The sequence below is a fragment of the Balaenoptera borealis genome (genome assembly GCF_965194805.1).
Source record: "Balaenoptera borealis genome assembly, chromosome: 1".
In the NCBI taxonomy this organism is placed as follows: domain Eukaryota; kingdom Metazoa; phylum Chordata; class Mammalia; order Artiodactyla; family Balaenopteridae; genus Balaenoptera; species Balaenoptera borealis.
The window spans coordinates 87939843-87966080 of record NC_138860.1 but is presented as its reverse complement, the minus strand read 5'-3'; the positions used below and the strand labels follow the sequence as shown (position 1 = coordinate 87966080).

The 26238-nt window shown below is 37.9% G+C and overlaps 1 protein-coding gene across 5 annotated transcripts in view; it reads right to left on the bottom strand.

Moving 5' to 3' along the window:
• FMO5 (flavin containing dimethylaniline monoxygenase 5) overlaps positions 1 to 26238 on the bottom strand; it is a 254114-nt gene that overhangs the window by 24309 nt on the left and 203567 nt on the right. Inside the window, exons 1-4 of one of the 5 annotated variants that reach the window (XM_082367577.1) lie at positions 14086 to 14219; positions 13732 to 13909; positions 3906 to 4094; positions 1781 to 1943 (exon numbers count right to left, since the gene is read on the bottom strand). In XM_082367577.1, coding sequence (XP_082223703.1) covers positions 1781 to 1943; positions 3906 to 4094; positions 13732 to 13866 — 487 coding nt within the window. In that variant the 5' untranslated portion in view covers positions 13867 to 13909; positions 14086 to 14219. Of the gene's footprint in view, positions 1 to 1780; positions 1944 to 3905; positions 4095 to 13731; positions 13910 to 14085; positions 14224 to 26238 lie in introns of those variants that run through there. The other 4 variants (XM_082367578.1, XM_082367580.1, XM_082367579.1 and 1 more) reach the window with 4 other exon arrangements.

Genomic DNA, 26238 nt, shown 5'->3' with positions numbered 1-26238 from the left:
TTGATATTTATATAGATTATGCAACATACAAAGTTATTACAATATTACAGTATTTTGACTATATTCCTTGTGCTGTATATTACAACTGTGTGACTGATTTATTTTATAACTGGTAGTTTGTATCTCTTAATCCCCTTCACCTATTTTGCCCATCCCCCACCCCCTCTTTTCATCATCTGTAAATACCTACTTACATTCCAATTGGAGTATATATGTTCTTATATACTCTAAACTATACATAGAGTGCTTTTTTCCCCAAAAAATGAAAATCCAGGTCAAAGACTGTAATTAAACTCTTTCTTTAAGCTTTATTTTCTTCCTTAGAAGCTCAGTGTTTCTGTTTGTTTCCTCAATTGCTAAAAAAGCCCTCATTCAGGTTGAAGAAGATGTGGTAAAAATATACAATGGAATATTACTCATCAATAAAAAAGAGCAAAATAATGTCATTTGCAGCAACATGGATGGACCTAGAGATTGTCATATTGAGTGAAGTAAGTCGGAGAAAGACGAATATATGATATCGCTTATATGTGGAATCTAAAAAAATGGTACAAATGAACTTATTTAGAAAACAGAAATAGGGGCTTCCCTGGTGGCACAGTGGTTGAGAATCTGCCTGCCAATGCAGGGGACACGGGTTCGAGCCCTAGTCTGGGAAGATCCCACATGCCGCGGAGCAACTGGGTCCGTGAGCCACAATTATTGAGCCTGCACGTCTGGAGCCTGTGCTCCGCAACAAGAGAGGCCGCGATAGTGAGAGGCCCGCGCACCGTGATGAAGAGTGGTCCCCGCTTGCCACAACTAGAGAAAGCCCTCGCACAAAACGAAGACCCAACACAGCCATAAATAAAAAAATAAAGAAAAATTAAAAAAAACAGAAATAGACTCACAGAGGTAGAAAACAAACTTATGGTTACCAGGGGGGAAAGGTGGGGGGGATGCCTAAACTGGTAGACTGGGATTGACATATACACACACTACTATATATAAAATAGATAACTAATAGGTACCTACTGTATAGCGCAGGGAACTCTTCTTAGTACTCTGTAATGAGCTATATGAGAAAAGAATCTAAAAAAGAGTGGATATATGTATATGTATAATGAATTCACTTTGCTGTACAGCAGAAACTAACACAACATTTTTTAAAAAAATAAATTTATTTATTTTTGGCTGTGTTGGGTCTTCGTTTCTGTGCGAGGGCTTTCTCCAGTTGCGGCGAGAGGGCGCCACTCTTCATCGCGGTGCGCGGGCCTCTCACTGTCGCGGCCTCTCCCCTTGCGGAGCACAGGCTCCAGACGCGCAGGCTCAGTAGTTGTGGCTCACGGGCCTACCCGCTCCGCGGCATGTGGGATCTTCGCGGACCGGGGCACGAACCCGTGTTCCCTGCATTGGCAGGCAGATTCTCAACCACTGCGCCACCAGGGAAGCCCTTACACAACATTTAAAATCAACTGTTCACCAATAAAAATTTAAAAAGAAAAAAAGGCCTCATTCAATCTAATGCGGATCAACTTTTTATCCTTAAAAAAACTAAAATTATTGTAAAACTAAATATAGAACCTTCTAATTTTCCTCTAGTCCCCCAAATTACTGTTATCGCTACATCCTAAATAGCATTAATACAAGTTACCCCAACATCTTTCAGGAGAATATGCAGAATTAAGATAAGCCTTATTTCATCCCAAGGTAGGAATCACTCAGACCACAGTCCTCCCATTCTTTAGGGATCAGGTCACAGGCATAGTTCAAGTGTCTTCCTTCCTGGTAGGCTACTTACCAGGGAAGGTTTCCAAGGGTAAGTAAGCATTGGTGTGATGGCCAGTGCAAACCATAACTCCATCGAAGACATTCACCTCCTTTTTCCCTTCAGATTCCGTGAGCACCTCCCATTGGCCTGAAGTGGAGAAATCAGGCTGCTTCTTCACACAGCACACGGTGGTCTAAAAAGAAAAGGGGTAGCCACAGGAGACTATAACCACAGCCTATATAGTGGACATCTTCCCTGACAGGACTCTCCTTGCAGAGGGTAAACAAAGGGCGGATACCACATAACAGGCCTCATGCAGGGGTATTTGGTTTTCATACTCCACAAATCAGAACTTTTTTGTTTGGGGCTGTGGTCAGAGTGAGAAAACTTCCATGAGGCAAGCTAAGTAAAACATAGAATTGGCAGACTAATGTTGCACTCTCCTCTGCTTCTAGAACAGTGCAAATTACTAGTTCTCTTGGACCATACCCTAAGGCAATGTGATACTTGAATAAAGTTTGGGCTTCTCTTGTGTTTCTGAGACACTCCATGCACTAAATGCCTATTCCTCCCCATATCCCCAGACATCCTGAGACTCTGATGCCTTCTTACCTCAAGTCCTGTTCTCACTGTCTGGCCTTAAACTTGTGACTGAGCTAGAGGGCTCCCTTTCCTAATAGAGTAGAAAAACATCTCAGTGGCTCATATTTTATGTAAATGAACCTCTCTTTGACTCCCATAAATGCCCATTTTACAAGTAACTATAAAGAAAGGAGGTGTGAGGTGGGATAGTCAGTGGCACAATTTTTAGCTTTAAAAAATAATCATAAATATGGGTTACTCTACCCAGCTTAAGGAAACATTAAAAATGTGTTCCTGTGCTTCTAGGGTTTATGACCATAATGTCTTGGTTGACTAGTAGAGATACCCCTCTTGTATACCTGAGACATCCTATACTATTTATAGTTCCTCTCTATCATGTTCTTATTTTTACACAAGCTGGTGCTTCTGCCTGGATCATCCTTTTACTCTTTCTTCATTTGGAGATACTCACCCTTCAACATTTAGCTTGGTATTATCTCCTCTAAGAAAAATTCCCAGGTGCCTGATGCCTCATGCCCTGATGGGCTGTGTCCCTCCTCTGAGCTGCAATGTATAGATTTCAGTGGCATTTATCACTCTGTAGCTCTTTATTTTTATAATTATGTTTACAATGAAATTTCTTTTCATTATTCTATCTCCTTAACTAGACTGTGAAATCACTGGTTTTTTTTTTTTGTTTTTGTGTCTTCACTGCTTAGTATGGTAACAAACCTGTTCAATAAGTGTTTAAAGAAGTGAAGAGAAGGACCACTAGGCTGTAAATGACTGACTTTGTAAGTCATCACTGGATATTGCCATTTTAATTTTGTTGTTAAAGAGAAAGAGTCATGATTTAGTAGAATGATCAGAAGGTAGAAGATTTCAGCTTTTTGCCAGCTGTTAGAAATATCGATTATTTTATGGTCGTGGTTTAGAATGATAGAAATAACGTGGAAGACTTTATAGCAGGAAGGAATCACTGACGTGATCTAGTACAATCATCTTGTTTTACAAATAAACTTAAGACACATCAACATTGAGGAACTTACTTGTCTGAAGTCACAAGTTGATTAGTGGTAGAGCAAAGACTAGAATTCAAGTTTTTGTTTCCCAATTCAATGTTCCTCCCTCTACACCAGAGTTAACTTATTTGTTCTCTCATAACTTTTCAATACCTACTTCACTGGGTTGTTGTGATCACATAAATAATGCACTGGAAAGTACTTCAGAAACTATGAAAGGGCTAAGCAACAAGTTGTGGAACAAGTGGTGGAACCAGAAGGTTTTAAAGTTCCCATACCTGTCAGTTCCCTTCATTGTTTTATTGTAATCAAATGATATAGAATGAAGGCAATGAAATGAAGGTGGCTTCCTGGATCTGCAGTCAAAATATATAGAAGAGGGACCTTTCCATGAATATTTTCAGACACAAAGAAGACATAGAGTAGAATCTGTCTGGATAGGATAGATACATGAGCATATCAAACCAATCTATACATAAGCACTGGTAAATGAGAACAGTTATTCATTTACTTGAAACTCTGAACACAGAGATACCCACGAAATTCTCTACCTTAAATCGAATGTACTTTAGAAGGTCAAATTCTTTGGCATACATCCTGAAATACTCCAGGACCTGGGAGTTGTGCATGAAGTTAGGATAGTGATCTGGGATGGGATAGTCACTGAAGCACATCATCTCCTTAGAAGTGTTGATAATCAGTGACTTGTAAATACTGGCCCTTCCTTCTTCAGGTTCTTCCTGCAGTAAATAAAAAGCATTCATAGCAACTTGAGAATTAAGGTCATGGTTTATAAACAGCCAACAAACATTTGAAAATGTTTTCTGAAAGAAATGTCAATTAAAGAAAAGTCCCCTCCCCACAACCCTTCACATCTCCCAGTATTTGTGCCTTCATGCAGTCTCTTCCCCTTGAATCTAAATTGTCTTTATGACTTGCTTTTGACCAAGAGCATGCAGTTGGAATGATACTGAATGGCTTCCAAGACTAAGTGATAGGTAGTCTTGCATCTTCTGTCTGGGTCTCTTAGAAAGCTTGCTCTGGTGGAAGTCAGCAGCCACGTAAGAAGTCCAGCTACCCTGAGACCACCATCCTGTGAGGAAGCCCGAGCTAGCCACATGAAGAGCATGTTTGGGATAGAGAGATGTGCAGCTAGCCCCCAGAAGTTCTAGTTATCCCAGCTGACGTTCTAAATATGTGAGCAGAGAGGTCACAGCACACGTCCAGTCCCAGCTGTCACCTGAGTGCCATGACATAAGACTCCAAGTGAGAACTGCCCATCTGAGTAATAGTCTTTTAAATAGTATATATATTTCAAAGCTTAGGGAAGTTTCAAGAGTTTCATACACTTGCCACATTGTTCTCCAGGAAACACTGTACTAACTTATATTCTGTCCACTATGTGTTCCCATTTTACCTCGTTTTTACTAAATTAAAAGACAATTACTCAGTGTTAGCAAAAATGAGGTGAAATGAGATCTTTGTACAATGTTTTCTGGACAGCAGTGTGGCAAGAATATGAAACCCTTGCAACTTAGCCTTTTAAAGAAAGATTCAGCATTGTAGACAAAGATTTATGTTAAAGGATGTTAATGATAGCATTATTTATAACATAAAAATGAAATAAGCTAAATGCCTGCAACATTGTGATTTATAGGAAATATATATTTGGTCATCCAGATGGTCAAAATATATTTCTCATATATATCTGGTCTTTCTCCACAGTTCTTAGCTCAAAGCTCCCAAAACTCTCCTAGTTTCCTAAGTGTTGAGAGGGATAAAAAGTGCCCTTTGTTATGTTAATATGCTGACTTTTAGAAAGCAACTAAGGATGGGGGATGGTTGCCAATGGAGCAAACCCTGTGATTAGAGGGTTGTAACTTTCAGTTGCCTATCCCTTGATCTCTGGGGAGGGGACAGGGGCTGGAAGTTGAATCAATAGCCAATGCCCAATGATTTAATCAATCATGCCTATGTCATGAAGCCTCTATAATAACCTAAAAGAATGGGGTTCAGGGAGCTTCCAGGTTGGTGAACCGAAGAGATTAGGGGAGAGCGGTGTGCCTGGAGAGTGTATGGAAGCTCAGTGTCCTTTTCCCTATGTATCTCTTTCATTTGCCTGTTCCTAAATTATATTCTTTTATTACAAACCGGTAACCTAGTGAGTAAATGGGTTTCCTGTGTTGTGTGAGCTGCCCTAGCAAATTAATCAAACCCAAGGGGAGGGGATGGGGGGTCGTGGGAATTTCTGATTTATAGTCAGTTGGTCAGAGGTATAGGTAACAAACAACCTGGACCTGAGACTGTCACCTGAAGTCCAAATCCAAGGACGGGGTCGTTGGAACCTCCAATCTGTAGCTGGTTGGTCAGAAGCCCAGGTAATAACTTGGGCTTATGACTGGTGTCTGAAGTGGGTTCGAGGGGGCAGTCTTGTAGAACTGAGCCCTCAATCTGTGGAATATGACGCTGTCTCTGGTTAGATAGACATCAGAATTGAGTTGAATTCTTGGACATCCTGCTAGTGTTGAGAATTGTTTGCTGGTGTCTGGGGACCACCCGCCACCCACGCACACACACACACATTGGAATTGGTCTCAGAACCATTTAATGACCAACAAAATTCACTGTAATTTTGAGAACGCACTGCTCCTACTAAAGTAGGATCTGTGGACTAGCAGCAGGGGCATCACTTGGGAGGTTGTTAGAAATGCAGAATCTCAGGCCCCACCCCAGACCTACTGAATCGGAACCTGCCTTTTAACAAAGTCCTCAAGAGTTTCAGATGCATCTGAAAGCTGAGAAGCATTGATCTAGCTGATATCAAACCCCAGTTCACTGTTCTTCCCCCATCAAGTTTAACTTCTTTGCTTCCTCAAAAACTTCTAATAACTACCTCATGGGAGTGTTGTAGTGATCACATAAAATAAAGCAGTATCTACCCAGATTGTTATATTAGCCTGTCACTGAGATATCACAAACCATGACTTTTCAACTCTATTAGACTTTTTAAAAACTGTTTTGATTATGGAAAATTACCTTAACCAATTTGGACCCCCTCTTCTCTTTTTATTCCAGAAATAGATATTTGGATGCTGGGTATTGTTGAACATTAAATGGCCACAAAGGAGAGTGTTCACTGGCTTTGCCCACATTAGAGATGATTTTCCTCCCATATTTAGAGAAGAATTTTTCAGTTTCAGAATCCTGAATTGATCATTTCCATTTCTCTGCCCCATCCTTCAAGATCTCATTCCCTTTGGCTGCTAATGATGTTTTTACAAGTCTCTTCTAATCTATCCTACCTGTTTCAACCAAAATGTTCTTTCTAGGGTATGATTGTATCTCTGTCCTAATTAAAATTTTGGATACTGCCCCATTTTCTCTAGTGTATGTTTTTCAGCTTAGGATTCAAAGACCTCCATAATGTCTTATAGTCTATTCCTTATCTCCCCAACTAGATTGTAAGCCCCTTTACTTGTATTCATGATCCTTCCTATAGCATATAAAATTATAAATAGCACTTAGTAGATATTTAATAGACGTATGTTGAATTATATTGAGAAAGGTACATATAGAAACAGGAAGTAAATTTACATAATGCATAACAAACTAATGAAATACATCAAAATTCATTTAAAAACAGTTGAATAAGATATTTTAATCTTATTCACAAAAATTTGTTGTAAGGAAAATTGCAAAATAATATAAAATCAAATGCATAGAGATATTCATTTTATAGTATTTAAAATACCTATTAATTAGAAACCACTTAAAATGCCCCCCTCCCCCAATAGGAAAAGAGTTTAGTAAATTACGGTATCTCAGTATGATTCAGAATTTACCTTCTACACTACTCCTTAAGTATCCTGCTAAATTCAAAGCAGACCCTGTCACCCCACTGCTTCATGGGCTCTACTGATTCCATTTGGAAAAGTAGATTTCTTATTTTGAAACTCAGCATATTTCACAATCTATTCCAATCTACCTTTTTATCTTCATTTAGTTAACTTCAAGCTTCTGAGTCATTAAATTGTTGTTGAAACATTCCAGACTCTTTCACAACTTTAAACTTTTGTAACACTACAGTACTGCTTCTTCATTTGGAAAATTCCTATCTATCATTCAAAGGTTACATCAAATGTCACTTCTTTGGAGAAGTATTTCTTGTTCTCTCCACTGAGTTAAATGCCCCATTCAACCTCCAAGCTGCCAAAACTCTCCACTCATATTGCCATCAAGGCAACTTAGAACACACGATATTCTGCATTTGTTTCTATGACTGTGAGGTACCCAAAAGTAGAATTTGTGTCTTATTTTTTGCATCTCTATCATCAAAACAGTACCTCATATATAGTGGATACATAATAAATGCTTTGAAATGAATTAATGGGTGAATTATAGAGATTGAATTTGGAGATACTTAAAACTATGATTTTGAAATCTGTGTAGAAACATTGAAAATGGCCTATGATATAACTTTAAGTGGAAAAAGTAATATTACAAAATTCAGGTCACATTCCAATCACCAAGTATATAATATGTATGCCTAGGGCAACTGTATACCTATGTCTACCCATATTTATATAATTACACATTGTATAATCTCTCCCCTGTTATACGAGTATATTTTATTTATTTTAAATCAATAAAACTTGAAAGTAGGAAAAACAAATTGATTTTTTAAGGAGGTATGATTTTTTTCTTTAATTTTTAAGAAACGTTGTTTATACTACACCTTCATGTTAAAAACCTTCAGCAAACTAGGAATAGAGGGAAACATCTTCAATTTGATAAAGAACATCTACAAAATACCTGCAGCTAACAGCATACTTAATAGTGAGAAAATGGACAATTTCCCCATAAAATTGAGAACATGTTAAGGATAGCCTCGCTTACACTTCTATTCAACACTGTACTAGAAATCCTAACTAATGTAATAAGATAAGAAATGGAAATAAATGTATACAGATTGGGAAGGAATAAATAAAATGATTTTTATTCACAGATAATATGACTGTCTATGTAGAAAATTGCAAAGAAGTAAAAAAAAAAAAAAATCCTGGAACTAATAAGCAATTTTAGCAGGGTTGCAAGATACAAGGTTAATATACAAAAGTCAATTACCTTCTTATATACCAGAAATGAAAAATTGAACTTTGAAATTTAAAAAAAAATACTATTTATAATAACACTACCCAAATTAAATGCTTAGGTAAAAATCTAACAAAATATGTGTGAGACTTACATGCAGATACCATAAAACACAGAAGAAGAAAATAAAAGTTATAAATAAATGGAAAGATATGCTGTGCTCATAGATTGGAAGACTCAGTATCGTTAAGATGTCAATTTTCCAAACTTGATTCGTAGATTCAACGCAATCCCAGTCAACATCCCAGGTAACTATTTTGTAGATATTGACAAACTAATTCTAAAATTTATGTGGAAAAAAAAGAGGCTTAGAATAGCCAACTTTGACCTTAAGTGTGGACTGTGCATAGTGACTTTCTTCCAAAGAGTATAGTATGACAAGGGAGAAAAAAAAGAGCAACTTTACAGTGGCAAACCCTGATAAACACCATCTCAAGCCAGGTCGGCAAGGTTAACATCAATCAGTGTGATAAGTTTGATAGTATGTACCATTGATATGATGTGATAAGAATAGCACTTTACTTCTAAGGTCTTCCTCCCCAAAATTCATAACTCCAGTCTAACCATGATGAAAACATCAGGCAAATCCCAGTTGAGGGACATTCTGTAAAATACCTAATGAGTAATCCTCAAAACTGTCAGGGTCATCAAAAACAAGGAAAGTCTGAGAAATTGTCACAGCCAAGAGGAGCCTAAGGAGACATGACAACTACATGTAATGTGTTGTCCTGGATGGGAACAACTGGAACAGGAAAAGTCCACTAGGAAAGAAACCTAAGTAAATCTGAATAAAGCATGGACTTCAGTTAATAATAATGTATTAATACTGGTTCATTAATCAGGACAAATGTGTCATGCTAATGTAAGATGTTAATAATATCTGGGCATTGGGTATATGGGAACTCTGTACTATCTTCCTAATAATTCTGTAAATCTAACACAGCTCTAAAATTCAGGGTTTATTTAAACATGTTGTTTGTACATAGCACGTTTTTTAAAAAAAATTAAATTAATGTGTGGTAGTGTCCTTTTGGAACCAAGATGTTTGAGGGGGCAGGGGTAGACACATTCCTAACTATTAAATTTGACTTCATTCATTCATTCAGTAGATATTTCTAAAGTCCCTCTGTAATAAAAACACTATATTAATGCTAAAAAATACAAGTCTGTCCCTGTTTTCCAAGGGTTCAAAGTTAGTACAAGGAGTAGAGCCATGCTTTCCACAGCAGGTCTGTTGGGGTCACTAAGCTAAATGAATCACAGATCTTACCCCATGACAATAATCATATATTTGTATTCTTTTTCAAGTAACTAAGACAACGAAGTGTTATTGTGTGTCAACAAAAACCTTCAAGCCCTTCTAAACACCTGATTGGATCCTAGGTGGTGTTCATCACTGTCAACTCACTGCTTTATAAAACAGAGTGAGGGCAGAGCAGTACTGGGTCAGTGAGTGGAAAAAGAAGCTTCTGCTCCTGCATTTTAGTATTTCCTACCATCAGCGAATAATCTGACCTCTAGAGATGTGCCTTGATTCTATTTCCTGCCTAAGCACATGACTCGCATTGAGTAGGAAGTTCATATGAGAAAAGAGAGAACCAGGGACGTAGGGTAGTGTAATTGGAACTGAAGGGATTGGAGGCAATAGTAAGGGCAGAAGAAAGGAGAAAAATGACTCCCCTTCAGTGGGAGGAGTGAGAACAGTGTGGAGCTTCTGTTGCTTTGACAGACTCTCAGAATCCCGTGGGACAGAAGCTGTCTTAGGACTGTTGTTCACAGCATTGTCTTCACACTGGACTCATCTGGGGAACTCTAAAATACTAATGCCTGGTCCTTACTCCCAGAGACCCTGTTTTAATTGCTCCTTGTCTAATGTGTAGACAAGGTTGAGATCTGCTGGTAAGAGGTGGTGTGCTGGCCCCGGAAAGCTCAGGGCACCAGAGTTTATCCCATCCACCTCAGAAGTCCTTTCTCCATACATCCTTAGCTAAACTGCAGAATGCCTGAGGGCAGTGGCAGGAGGTTATATAACTCTGTATCTCCACACCATCTAACAAAGTCTGAGCTTCAGAAATGTTTGTTCGATGAACTGTTATCGATTTTGTTTTAAAGATGCAATGTCATCCTCATTAATCACCTGGGAAAGCTGGAGTAAAAGCTGAAGGGCAAAGGTTTCCATGTTGGCTGCACATTAGAAATAACTAGTGGAGAGCTTTATTGGCACCCAGGCCAATAAAACTAGAATCTGGATGGACTGATATCATTATTTGTTAAAGTTTGTTAAAGTTCCCCAGGTGATTGTTCAGTGGTGCAGCCAAAGCTGACAACCACTGCTCTACAGTTACCCTCTTTTAAGTATTTTTGTATCCATTCAGTTGTCTTTTTTGGGGGGTGGTGGTTGATATTTAAGAATTAAAAACACCTATTCATCTAAGGATGTTTATTACTTAATTTCATACTTTAAATAAATGTATTAAATATGCCTCATTTTACATTATGTTGTATCCGTGTGGTATCTTTGTATCACATATACACTTTAGAACCTCACTACGTGAACTGTAGTTATCAGATCAGCAGCATCAACATCACCTGGGGCTTTACCTGAAATATAGAATCTTGGCACCACCCCAGATTAATGAATCGCAATGTACACCTCAGCAAAAGCTCCAGTGATTCATGTGCACATTAAACTTGGAGAAGCACTGCTTTGGTATACTTTAAGGATTTTTAAAATTCAGATTGACTAAAGAATATTAAAAATTATTTTCCAGCATTACATACTTCTTAAAACCTCAGCATTTCATAAGGATTTATCATTTTAAGCTATTTGGATGTTTATAATACCTCAGGCTCCACAACTGTGTAACTGTGGAATATGTGAGAATGAAGGTCTCTATTTCCACAAGCATTCTAAGCAGCCACCCAAGATATTTTGCTTCTCTAGGATTCACTTATAAAATGTAAATATATTTGGTGCCTAATATATGCCAGGCATCACCCGTGGCTCTAGAGATATAGTGGTGTGTGTGTGTGTGTGTGTGTGTGTGTGTGTGTGTATAATATATGTAAAATATATGTATGTTATGTATAATATATAGACACAGATGTGGTCTGTCTTAACAGAAGTCAGAATGTTATAATGAAATATAGCTTATTTATTTTCAAGAAAACAGTTTATAAGGTGCTGAAATTTTACCAAGGGTATAATCAGAAAAAACTCCAAATTGGGTCTTTAACAGAGAGGAAGTTTAAACCACTTTGGAAATAAAACCTGACAATCAGGTAGGATGGTGGACCCTTCACTAATTTCATGCCTGGTCAGTAGCTGCCAGACCTGGCTAGGATGCTTACCAGACACCAAATGTGTGGGCCACACTCTAGGCCTACTGAGTAATAACTGATGTTTAGCAATTATTGTGCCACTGTTATTAGTCATGACATAATTATTCATTCACTTAATCCCCACAATAACTCTATGAAGTGGGTGCCAGTATCATCTCCTTCTTAAAGATGACAACACAGAGGTACAGAGAGGTTTAATGGTTTTCCCCAACGTCACAGTAGGATTTGAACCCAGACGTGCTCTTAACCTCTACACTATGTTGTGGCTGGATTTCAAAAGTAAAATTTTCTATTGATTACAAAATATTTATTAACAGTCTTTTCAGCCCATGCCCAAGACTGATTGTGACCGAGGCATGGGTGGTGTGCTAAGGCGTATCCGCCCTAGATCCGAATAAGGACGATTGTCAAATAGAGTTAGTCCCCAAGGCAGAGCCAAGATGCAAAACAACTGTACTGCTCTTCTACTAAGGAATGCTATGAACGAATGAAACCACTTTTAAGTAGCTGGCCAACACCGTGTTCGTTTTGTGAAATATGAAACAAATCTGGACACCTTAATACCATTCACTGGCTTAAAAAGTGAGTTGAAAAGCAAACCCAATGGATGTTGCTTTGGAGATCAGTTAAGGAGGGTGATATTCTTTGACATATAATAAGCTTAACTATCATTTAAGTAAGAAGATACCTTAACTGTTAGTAACAAGTTGCAGGGCTGGGTGTGCATATTAAAGCAACTCAACTTTAAAACTGAGTCTGTGCAAGGACAAGAAAACCCAGTTGCAGGTGCCCTCTGCCCTTCCCTGAAGACAGGACAACTGCTTTGATTTCTCAAGTGAAGGAAAAGTGCAAAGCAAGGAAGGCATTTTATATCCTATTCAAGCACTAGAAACATTAGATAACTGTTTAAAGTAAAGAAGGAAGGAAGCAACAAAGGAAGGAAGGTAAGAAAGAAAAGAAAAAAAACAGTAAGGTTAGAAGAGATTGAAAAGCGGGACTCCGGGAAGGAGTTGTAAGCAGTATTCTAGATCACTTCCCGATGAACGCAGACCAAGAGCAACCACTTTACATGTCTGCCATTCTGCTACACCCCCCGCCACCAAAATTGTTACGCTTTTCTGGATAGCGGCAAAACTCATTACAGACAGTGCCCAACTTGTGATATTTTGACTTTACAATGGTTCAAAAGTGATACACATTCAATAGAAACCACACTTCGAATTTTGAATTTTGATCTTGTCCCCGGTTAGCGATATTTTGTATCATACTCTGGTGATGCTGGGCAGTGGCAGCTTCCAGTCAGCTGGAAGGATCAGGGCGGTAAACAACTGATAGACTTACAACCGTTCTGTACCCAAACAACCATTCTGTTTTTTATGTTCAATACAGCATTCAATAAATTACATGAGCTATTCGACACTTTATTATAAAATAGGTTTTGTGTGAGATGATTTTGCCTGACTGTAGGCTAACGTAATTGTTTTGAGCACGTTTAAGATAGGCTAGGCTCAGCTATGGTGTTAGGTAGGTTAGGTGTATTAAATACATTTGTAACAGGATATTTTCAATTTACGATGGGCTTATCAAGATGTAACCTCATTGTAAATCAAGGAAGATCTGTAAATGAAAATGATCTCTGTGCCATTTTCACAGACATCAGTAAAGGGAAAAACGAGTGATACCTGCGTCCCATTTTGCTGCCAGCGTAGGGAAAGAGGAACCTGCATAGAACCTGAGGTGATGGCTGCTGAGAGGAGGTCAGCAGGTTGAAGTCTGGCAGGTTTAATCACTGTGAAGCCCGTCATACTTCCTGACACGAGGTAAAATACCTTATGCACCTAGTTACGGCGAGAGTTCCAAGTATTAAGGAACCAGGAGATTTACCTGAAACCTCCACAGCCCTCCGATGTCATCAGTCCCTTCAAAGCAGACGGGCTCCAAGCCTTCTTCCAGGCAGCACTTGATAGACGTGAGCCCACTCACTCCTCCCCCAATCACAGCAATTCTTTTCTTGGTCATGGTCTCCAGAGATCTTCACCAGGCTGGGTCAGTGTAACCTGTCCTAAAGAAAGGATGACAAAAGACAGAAAGCACACGTTAGTTAACATCTTTCAAAGAAGAGCTTGAATGTGGCATTTAGATAAATGCTGCAACAGCAGGTGCCTTTGGGGAACCCAGATTCCAGTGTCCTCGTGGACCACCGGGAACTACTACACCTTGGATGGGTGAGCCCTGTACCTGGAAGACCCAGAGCTGAGAGCTCTGCTGCAGTGCCCGACCTCGCTGCCTTTGCCCCAACACTGGCAGATCCTTCAGCTGCGATCTGGAGGGCACTGCACTTTCAGTTCTTTGCAAAGAAATGGAAAGCAACAAAGTACAAACAGCAGCAATAGCCAATGTGGAGGGGCTGTTCAGCTCCACCTCCTTTCAGCCAACACACCGCCCACTCAGCAGCATTCATTACCCCCACAGAGGGGATAAAACGTGGGCCAAACCTGCTCTGGGCAGAAAAAATTAACCCTATAACCTCTCTGTTTTTCAGCTGCAGTTGCCCGCTTTCTCAGCTACTCTCAGGGGAAACCCTAGGGGTCGGAATCTCCATCACCCGCCCTTCCCATTCACTTTTAACTTCCTGGTGTTGTCTTAGAGTCAAACTCCTACTGGTGAAGGGAAACTGTCACCAACAACCCCGAAGCAAGTCTTGCTCCAAAAGCTTAAGCGGAGAACATCTATCTTTCAGGAGATCTGTTAGAACACATCCCGGCCCCTCATCCACCTCTCCAACCCAACCCCCAACCCCACAAGTCAGATCTTTGGTTCTGTGCTACGGGAAGAAATTTACTTTAAAATACTCATGCACTGAGCTGGGTGCTGGGGTACAGTGAGGAGTGAGGGGATTAAGTTTCCTACTTAGAGGAGTTTATAGTTTAGTAGAGAAGTCTGAAACACAAACATAATTTCAAAAAAATAAAAATACTGTAAAAAAGAACTTTCCTCACACAGTTACCTATGTGATTACAAACACAAAATATCCACTTTTAAAATGTAACAAATTATTCAGAAAAGACCAATGTAATGGATATAGGATTTCATACACTGGGTCAGAATCAGGTGTAAGGGGTTCTGGGAGAGCTGGGTTGTGACCGATGCCATACATCTTTGTGCACCTTATACTACTCCCTGAGTCAACCTTGCTGAAGATGATTTGATGCCAATAATTCCAGCACTGGGTTTTGACTTACTGACCTGGTTTTGACTTAGTGACCTCACCCCGAAAGTATCCTTCCCAGACCAATGGGTTATTTCTCAAGGGTTTACCTTACATGGTGCAAAAGATACAATGGGAATGGATCGTATCTTTTGGGAAGGCACACATGTTAATCCTCTCGGCAACCCCATGAAGAAAGTACTATCAAGTACTTTCAAGTATTATCAAGTAAGAAAAAGTACTTGTACTTTCAAGTAAGTACTATCAAGTTCGTTCTTACTTGCAATTAAGTGAAAAGGCAGGTAGGTACACCTGGCAGTCTGGCTTCAGGCCTGGGCTTCAATCACTATATATACTCTCCTTTATGAGAATATTTTAACATCTTATTTAGCCACAAGTCCTTTGTCCATTTCTCATCTCTCTATTGCATCCCTTTGCTTTGCCTAACTCCTGCCTTTACAGTTTACACTTTAGTTGAACTGCTTTTAGCTGTTGCCTTATTTCAACTACTTTAAAGTATGTTTAAAAATAGATCTTTGGTTTTGGAAATCATTTGGCTCCATCAGGAAGACTCCTGCTCAAAATATGGTCTGAATTATATGAACACACACACACATAAACACAGACACACAGTGGGGAACACAGGACATCAACATAGCCTAATGGGAGAATAAAGGGAAAGAAGCTTAAGGATGGAGTTATATATATTTCTCAGTAATTAAAAAAAGTTTTTGTTTTTCGATGTAGTTCTGTCTTTTTGATATGGTTCTTATTTATCAAAATGTCATTAATCTCTCAATAGTCATCTCAAGACGAGCTAATCAAAAAGTTCGTATTTTTCTTTAAAAAAAAGCTACTATTTACTTTTGTTCTGGATTCTCTTCTCACTTTGCTCCAGAAATCCCTTATTTAACTAGTGTCCTCACCGTCAAATACCATGAAATAGAATGTCTTTTGCCACCAAATATCTTTTCTGCTGTCTAAGGCTACTTTCTCCTAGAAAGAAAAAGCAGGGTTTTTTGGTTTTTTTCCAGTTACCTCTTGTCTTATCCCTCCCCAAGATTTATGGCAGTGGAAGGGCCACCGAATACTAAAGAACAAGTTCTCATATAACCATCCTGTTTCTATTAGACCGTGGTTTATTGGGTGTTGGAGAAGTAAGTGACTTCCTTTGAGTTAATGAGTTGCTGGACCACAAAAAGCCAATCTGAGTCTGAGGGCGATGATTGCAAGTCACCCAGAGATCCCAGAATTTGAGCTGGATGTAGCACCTGGATGGAATTTGGAGTTGTCTCCCTTGGGATGGGGATGAGCATATCAGGAGAAGGATGAACACAGAATTCTAGTGGCTAGAGGGGTGTCAGACACTGCTAACTCTTCATTAAAATCTGTTTTCCTCCTATTACAGCATTATAGGACTGTAGCTGGGATGGGGCTGCCCAAATAGCAACAGTATTTCCCAGTTTCCCTTGCAGCTGCATGTGGCCATATGACTAAGTTCTCACTAAGTTCTGCCTAACCTGTTTAAAAGACAATGGTTTGCCCTGGACTTCTGCTCACTCTTCTTTCCTGTAGCCTAGAATAATGATAACTAGAGAGGTGTTTGGGAACTATGTATTGAAGTAGGTCCACCATCAGATTGGGGTCCTAAATGACTGGATCTTCTAATATGGATCTATTAATCTTGGACTCTTACATGAGAGATAAGTAAATTGCTATTTTGTTTGTGCTATCGAGTTTTTAATTTTGCTTTTTACAGCTGTTTAGACAACCCTAATTAATATTAGTATCAATATTCTTTGGATCTGTAACTTTTTAAAGACTGATATCTTTCATAAAAGTTTTCAGTTATAGGGCTTCCCTGGTGGTGCAGTGGTTAAGAATCCACCGGCCCGTGCAGGGGACACGGGTTCGAGCCCTGGTCCGGGAAGATCCCACATGCCGCGGAGCAACTAAGCCCGTGCGCCACAACTACTAAGCCTGCGCTCTAGAGCCCTCAATCCACAACTACTGAGCCCACGTGCCACAACTACTGAAGCCCACGCACCTAGAGCCCGTGCTCCACAACAAGAGAAGCCACCGCCATGAGAAGCCCGCGCACCGCAACAAAGAGTAGCCCCTGCTCACCACAACTAGAGAAAGCCCACGTGCAGCAACAAAGACCCAATGCAGCCAAAAATAAATAAATTAATAAAAAAGGTTTTCAGTTATAAATGTGAACTTATACTATGATAATACTTTTAAAAATAAAATTCTGAAAAGAGTGTTTTAATGCAACCATTTTACATATTGGAATTTTAACTTATAAATGAATTACTTGAATAATTTTAATGTATTAGAGATGCCTAGTTATAGGAAAACTGATGAATACTTTTATAAACTGAATATTAATCTCTCCCTACTGAATCAGTTTTACAATTTCAGAACAATACAAGAATTACTTTTAAAACTTCATATTTTAAAATGTAATTTTAATGCTCTACTACTTTAATTGTGTTTTGTAATTAATTACTTTTAAACTTGGCAAATATGTTTTATGTTGTGTTTAAATTACCTGTAAAATGTTTTAAACCTTGACTCAAATTTTCTCTGTTTAGGCTAACTGCAAATTTGCAAGTGAGTATATACAGGCTCAACTTTGACTAAAGTTTTTCTACAGACAAGAGGCAGGCAGAGGACATGGTGGGTGGGGGGAGGACCGTAGGGTCCTGCTGCATTTCAGCTGTGCTCCCTGTGCATCCAGTGCTGCATGCCGTGCTCTAACACACAAACACAAGTAATGGAAGAGCCTGCCCTGTGTGATTTTCAAAGATGATTAGAAATGCAGAAAATAAACCCATTAAAAAGATTTAGAGATACTTAAAAATACCATAAAAAACAAGAGGAAAATCTCCAATGAAGAAATGACTGGGTTCTAAAAAGTTAATCAATTTTAATCAATTGTTGAAAATCAGAATACATTTTCCCATAGAAACAATGTCATTTTCCATGGTTAAGGCAGTGGAAATATTGTAAAAACCAATGGAAGCGCAAAAGAAAATCAGTTAAAATTCTGGATCAGTAGGAATGGAAGTCTTGTGGTAATGGCTCATTCACATAGAGAAGAACAACACTCATATCTGATGAGTCTCTGGGGGCTCTTGTCCTCCCATTCGCTCCTCAGGCACAGGGTCCTTCTTGTGGCCTGCACATCAGAGACAGCTGAGACTTGGCCTAGGGTGGGGACAGTGGAGATCATGAGAAGGAGATGATTCTAGGTATGGTTCAGAGGTAGAATGACTGTAATGACGGATGTGGAGCAGAGGTGTCATACAGAGGGTTTTCTTGTGCACTTTCCCAGCCAATATCCACCTCCAGAGGTAAGCATTGTTTCCTTTTGTTTTTGTTTGTTTTTTATGACTGAGGTATAACTGACATGCAACATATTAGTTTCAGGTGTACAACACTTGTGCATCTGAATGATATTTGTATATTGTGAAATGATAACCAAAATAAGTCTAGTTAACATTTGATGCTTTTATTTGTTCTCAAACTTCATATAAATAGAATTATATAGTATGTACTCTCTGTGCTTGGAATCGTTACACAATGTAGTGTTTTTAAGATTTATCCAGAAAAAACAAAACAAAACATTTATCCAGGTAGTTGTGTGTATCAGTAGGTTGCTCTTTTTATTTGTATGAATATATAATTTGTTTATCCATTCTCCTATTGATGAATATTTGGATTATTTCCACTTTTTGGTGTAATGAAGAAGGTGTTTTATTCTTGAACAAGTCTTTTTTGTGGACGTCTGCTCTCATTTTTCTTGTGTGCCTAAGAGTGCAATTGCTGGGTCATAGGGTAGGTTTATGTTTAACTTTAGTTGAAACTGCCAAAAAGTTTTCAAAAGAGGTTGTGCCATTTTATACACTCACCTGTAATATATAAAAGTTCCAGTAGCTTCATAGCCTCTCAACACTTGGTACTGTTAGTCATTCTTGTGGGTGTGTGGTATTATCTCATGGTGTTTTGGGTTTGAATTTCCCTGATGACTTATGACATTGAACCTCTTTCCATTCAATTTCTTGGCCATTTGTACATCTTCTTTGCAAAGTGTTTGTGAAAACGTTTTGCCTGTTTTTTAAAAGCTGAGTGGTCTTATTATTGAGTTGTAAGAGTTCTTTGTACAAGCCGGTTACAAATTCTTTGCAGATATATTTATTTCAAAATATTTATTTATTTATTTATTTATTTATTTATTTATGGCTGTGTTGGGTCTTCACTGCTGTGCACGGGCTTTCTCTATTTGCAGAGAGTGGGGGTTACTCTTCGTTGCAGTGAGCAGGCTTCTCATTGAGGTGGCTTCTCTTGCTGTGGAGCACAGGCTCTAGGTGCGTGGGCTTCAGTAGTTGTGGCATGCAGGCTCAGTGGTTGTGGCTTGCGGGCTCTAGAGCGCAGGCTCAGTAGTTGTGGCACACGGGCTTAGTTGCTCTGCGACATGTGGGATCTTCCCGGACCAGGGCACGAACCTGTGTCCCCTGCACTGGCAGACGGATTCTTAACCACTGTGCCACCAGGGAAGTCCCTCACTTTCTTAATTGTGTTTATTGATGAGCAGAAGTTTTAAATTTGGATGAAATCTACTTTGTTATTTTTTCCTTTACGGTTAGTACTTTTTGCTCTTATTTAAGAAATCTTTGCTTACTCCTCATATAGTCATATAGTCTCCTGTGTTTCCAGCTAGATTTATATTTTAGATTTCACATTTAGATCTGCAATCCATTTTTTAAAAAATTTATTTTCTTTATTTTTTGGCTGTCGGGTCTTAGTTGCGGCATGCGGGATCTTCACTGAGGCATGCGGGCTTCTCTCTAGTTGTTTCTCTCTAGTTGTGGCATGTGGGTTTTCTCTCTCTAGTTGTGGCGCTTAAGCTTCAGGGCGCATGGGCTCTGTAGTGTACGGCACGCAGGCTCTCTCCTTGAGGAGCGAGCTCAGTAGTTGTGGCACTCAGGCTTAGTTGCCGCATGATCTTAGTTCCCTGACCAGGGATCAAACCTGCCTCCACAGTATTGGAAGGTGGATTCTTTACCACTGGACCGCCAGGGAAGTCCCCTGCAATCCATTTTAAATTAATTTTTTCTGAATGGTATGAGTGTAAGAGTCAAGGTTTATTTTTTTCTATCTGGATGCTGTATTCTACCAACACCATTTATTCTAAGACCTTTCTTTCCCTATGAATTGCATTGGTGTCTTTTTCATTGGTCAAGTAACAATATATGTGTGAGCCTATATCTGGACTCTATTCTGTTCCATTGGTCTATTTGTTTATCCTTATGCCTATACCATACTGTATTAATTACTTGCCTTGATAGTAAAATTAGAAAATTGGTAGCATAAATCCTCCATCTTTATTTTAAAGATGATTTTGACTTTCTAGGGTTTTTTGCAATTGCATTTAAATTTTAAAATCAGCCTATCAATTTCTACCAAAAAAGCCTGCTGGCATTCTGATTAGGATCGCATTGAATGTATAGACCAATTGGGGAGAAGTGACATCATAACAATTAAACCTTATTCCATGAAATAGGCTATTTCTTCTTTTATTAGGTCTTCTTTGATTTCTCCTTGTTTTATGATTTTCACTGTAGAATCTTCTGCATTTTATTTAGTCCTGTGTACCTTATTATTTTTTAAATCCTATTGTAAATGGTATTATTTTTACACTTTCATATTTCAATTGTTTGCTGCAAGTATAAAGACATATAGCTGATATTTGTATATTGACTTTATATCACATGGCCTTGCTAAATTCACTTATTACTTCTAGTAGTTTGTAGATTCCTTGGATATTCTATGTACACAATCATGCCATTTATGAATAAAGATAGTTTTACTATTTCCTTTGCAACAAAAAATTTTTTTTTCTCTCCTTATTGCACTGGCAGGAACTCCAATACAATGTTGAATATAAGTGGTGATAACAGACATCCTTATCTTGTAAGGGCGAAGCATTCAGTATTTCACCATTAAGTATGATATTATTTGTATGTTTTAGGTAAATAATCTTATCAAATTGAGGACGTTTCTCTCTATTCTTAGTCAACTAATAGTTTTTATTATGAATGGGTTCTGAATTTTATAAAATGCTTTTTCTGTATCTTTTAAGATGATGACATTGTTAAAATTATACTGAATGACTTTTTAAGTGTTAAGCCAGCTATGTCTTTCTGAAATAAACTCACAAGACCATGATATGTATGGTTCTTACATAATACTGTATCTGATTTGTTAGTATTTCATTTGGATTTTTTTTCCACCTGTATTCTTAAGGGATATTACTCTGTAATTTTTTTTTCTTGTAATGTCCTTGATAGATTTTGGTATCAAGGTTATGCTGGCCTCTCTGAAAGATTTTGTGTAGAATTGTTCATCTTTTTCCTTAAAAGTTTGGTAGCATTTATCAGGGTAGCCATCTGGATCTGGTGTTTTTGTTGTTGGAATGTTATAAATTATGGACTTAATTTCATTAAAAGATACAGGATTATTCAAAATTTCTGTAAGTTGTGTTTTTCTAAAAAGTTGCCCATTTCATCTAGATTGTCAACTTCATTGACATAAAGTTGTTCATGAACCCTCATATTATTTTTTTAATGTATGTGGCATCTATAGTGATGTTACCTCTGTCATTCTTGATATTAGGTACATCTGTTTTCTCTCTTACTCTTTTCCTTGATCAATTCTATCAATTTTATTAATCTTTTCAGAGAACCATCTTTTGGCTTCATTGACTTTCTCAGTTTTTTAAATTTTTATTTTAATTATTTATTTTTGGCTGCATTAGGTCTTCGTTGCTGGGTGCGGGCTTTCTCTAGTTGCGGCGAGCGGGGGCTACGCTTTATTGCGGTGCGCAGGCTTCATTGTGGTTGCTTCTCTTGTTGTGGAGCACGGGCTCTAGGCACGAGGGCTGCAGTAGTTGTGGCTCGCGGGCTCTAGAGCACAGGCTCAATAGTTGTGGCACACGGGTTTAGTTGCTCTGCGGCATGTGGGATCTTTCCAGACCAGGGATCGAACCCATGTGCCCTGCATTGGCAGGAAGATTCTTAACCACTGTGCCACCAGGGAAGTCCCCGACTTTCTCTGTTTTATATCTCTTTTCTATTTCATTAATCTCTGATTTTATTTCTTTCTTTCTACCTTCTCTTTTTTGTACCTTGTTGAGATAGATAATTAGTTCATCAAATTTCCATCTAAGAACTACTCTAGCTGTGTCTCACAAATTTTGATATGTTGTATTTTCATTACTGTTACTTTCAAAATGTTTTCTAATTTCTATTGTAATTTCGTCTTTGATGAATCAGTTACTTAGAAGTAAGTTACTTATTTTCCAGATGATTTGGGATTTTCTAGATATGTAACCAAACAGGATCCTATGGGTCCTTCCCCTGAACAGACCTCTTCCCTATACCCTCTGCTTTAGCTCCTCTGAAGTATTTTACTTAGATGATTGTATCTGACACACAGTTCCTGAGTTGTTTTATAGATGCTAAAACCCGCACCAAATGGAATAAATTAACTACTTGATGACTGTGGGCACGTAGCCCGCAGACCTACTGGAGCCTGAGGATTGATAATGTTAACCCCTGTGACACCGCCCTGTTACCTCACCATCAACCAATCAGAGAATTCGGCAGGAGCTCATCACATACACTGGGATGCCCCTCCCTTACCTTGCCTTTAAAAATGCCTTGCTGAAACCCATTGGGGAGGTCAGGCTTTTTGAGCACTAGGTGTCCCGGGTTCCTTATATGGCGCCTTACAATAAATGCTGCACTTTCCCTCACCACAACCCACCAGGCGAGTGGACCCACGTTTTGGCTTGGTAACAGATATCTTATTGTTATTGATTTCTGGTTTAATTTTTCTGTGGTTAAAGAACATATTTTGTATAATTTTAATCCTTTGAAATTGATTACTAGTTTTATGGCTCAGCATATGATATATTTTGTTCAGTGTTCCATATGCACTTGAAAAGATGGAGCAACCTACAGCTGTTGAGTATAATTTTCTACAAGTGGCAGTTAAGTTGCTTAGTATTGTTGCTCAAATGTTCTATATCCTTACTAATATTTTGTCTTCTTGTTCTATTGATTACTGAGGAGGTATGTAAAAATCTCCAATTCTAATTCTATATTTGTCTTTCCCATACAGTTCTGTCAATTTTTTGCTTCATAAATTTTGAAGTTATATTATTAGGTGCATATACATTTAGGATTATGTATTTCTCCTATGGAATTGATCTTCTAATTATTATGAATTTCCTTTTTTTCTCTGTTACTTCTTCCTTAACATCTATTTTGACCATTAATAATATAGCCATATCAGTTTTCATATGGTTACTGTTTTCACGGAGTATCTCTTCCCATGTTTTATTTCCAATTACTTATATTTAAATCAATTATGTTTAAGGTGTATCTCTTGTAGTCAGGATATTGTTGGTTCTTTTTAAAAATATAGTCTGACAATCTTTTTCTTTTAAAGAGTGATTAGTCCCTTTAAATTTTTTGTGATTACTGATATGGTTAGCTTTAAATATATCATATTTGTGTTTTTAATTTGTTCCATCTGTTACTTGTTTGTTCCTCTTTTCCAGCTTTCTTTCAGGTTAGTCAAGTATGTTTTAGTTCTCCATTTTTCCTCTTTTATTGTCTTTTTACATATAGTTCTTATATATTTAGTAGTTACCCTAATGATTACAAGATACATCTTTAATTTATTACTATCTTGAATTAGTACTTAATTGCTTCACAAACAACATAAGAGCCTTACAACCATATAATTATAATTTTATTTATCTTTCCTGAATTTTGTGTTATCATTGTCATATATGTTACTTCAACATGTTATGAACCCCATAATACATTGACAGTATTATTGTTTTAAACAGCAAATAGTCTTTTAAAAAGAGTATGAAGTGAAAATTTTTAAATTTTAAATTTCTACCATTTATACCATATCAAGATATCAAATTCCTGGGAATAAACCTAACCAAAGATATACAAGTCCTCTATGCAGAAAGTGGGAAAAAATATTGGAAGAAATTAAAGAGACCTAAAGTAATGGAGTGAGATACCATGTTTATGCGTTATGAGTCAATATTGCAAGGATGTCAGGTCACTGCAATTTAGTCTTCAGATTCAATGCAATGCCAATCAGAATCTCAATGTGTAGTGTGTGTACACGTGTGTCTGTGTGTGTGTAGCTGATTTTAAAATCTTAGCCAAGGCACCTGAAAAAGAACAAGGCTCACCAAAGAAGATATACAGATGGCAAATTCTAAGACTCACGATTGAAAAGCATATGAAAAGATGTTCCACATCATACGTCATCAGGCAAATGCAAATTAAGGTGACAGTGGCATAACACTACACACCTATGAGAATGGCCAAAAACCAAGAACACTGATGACACCAAATGCTGGCAAGGTTATGGTGCAACAGATACTCTTTCACTGCTGGCAGGAATGCAAAATGGTACAGCCACTTTGAAGGTTTCTTACAAACTTTACATACATCCAGCCATCAGCAATTGTGAGTCTGGGTATTTCCCAACGGAGTTGAAACTTATGTCCATATGTAAACCTGCACTCAGATTTCCACGCCCCACCACCCAGCTTAATTGAGGTATAATTGACAAATAAAATTATATATATTTAAAGTGTACACCACGATGATTTGCTACATTTATACATTGTCAAATGATTACCACAATCAAGTTAATTAACACATCCATCACCTAACATAGTTACCTTTTGTGTGTGTGTGGTGAGAAAGCTTAACATTTACTTCCTTAGCAAATTTCAACTATCCAACACAGAATTATTAACTATAGCCACCATGCTGTACATTAGATTCTCAGAACTTATTCATCTTATAACTGAAATTTTATACCCTTTGACCAACATCTCCTCATTTCCCCTACCTTCTAGCCCTTGGTAACCACCGATCTATTCTGTTTTCATGAGCTCAACTTTTTTTTTTTCAGATTCCACATATAATAATTCCACATCCTACTATTTGTGATAGCATACAATACTTATCTTTCCCTTCTGGTTTATTTCACCTAGCATAATGCCTTCTAGGTTCACCGATGTTGTCACAAATGACAGGATTCCCTTTTTATGGCTGAATAATATTTTATTGTATGTATATATAACATAGTTTCTTTATCCATTCACCTTTTGGTGTACACTTAGGCTGTTTTCATATCTTGACTATCGTGAATAATGCTGTAATGAATATGGAAGTGCACATATCTCTTCCAGATACTGATTTTGCTTCCTTCAGATACATACTCAAAAGTGGGATTTCTGGATCTTATCATAGTTCTATTTTTAATTTCTTGAGGAACCTCCATACTGTTTTCCATAATAGCAGTACGAAATTACATTCCCACCAACAGTGTACAAGAGTTCCCTTTTTGCCACATTCTTGCCAACATTTCATTTGTTATTTCTTACATATATTTCTTTTGATAATAGCCATTCTAACAGGTATGAGGTGATAGCTCATCGTAGTTTTGATTTGCATTTCCCTGATAATTATTGACGTTGAGCACCTTTTTATCTATCTGTTGGCCATTTGTATATTTTCTTTGGAAAGATATCTATTCACATCCTTTGTCCAGTTTTTAATCAGATTATTTGTTTTCTTCCTATTGAGTTACATGAGTTTCTTATATATTTTAGATATCAACCCCTTATCAGATATATGATTTACAAATATTTTCTCCCATTCTGTAGGTTGTCTTCTCATTTCCTTTATTGTTTCCTTTGCTGTACAGAAGCTTTTTGGTTTGATGTAGTCCCAGTTGTTTATTTTTGCTTTTGTTGCTTGCGATTTTGGATGATCTAAAAAAATCATTGCCAACGCCAATGTCAAGGAGCTTTTCCCTATGTTTTTTTCAAAGAGTTTTATCATTTCTGGTCTTACATTTCAGTCTTGAATCCATTTCAAGTTAGTTTTGTGAGTGGTATAAGGTAGGGGTCTAATTTCATCCTTTTGCAATGTGGATATCTAGTTTTCCCAACACCATTTATTGAAGATACTATCCTTTTCCCATTCTATATTCTTGGCACCCATGTCAAAGATTAGTTAACTGTATACATATGCATTTATTTCTGGGCTGTCCACTCTCTTCCCTTG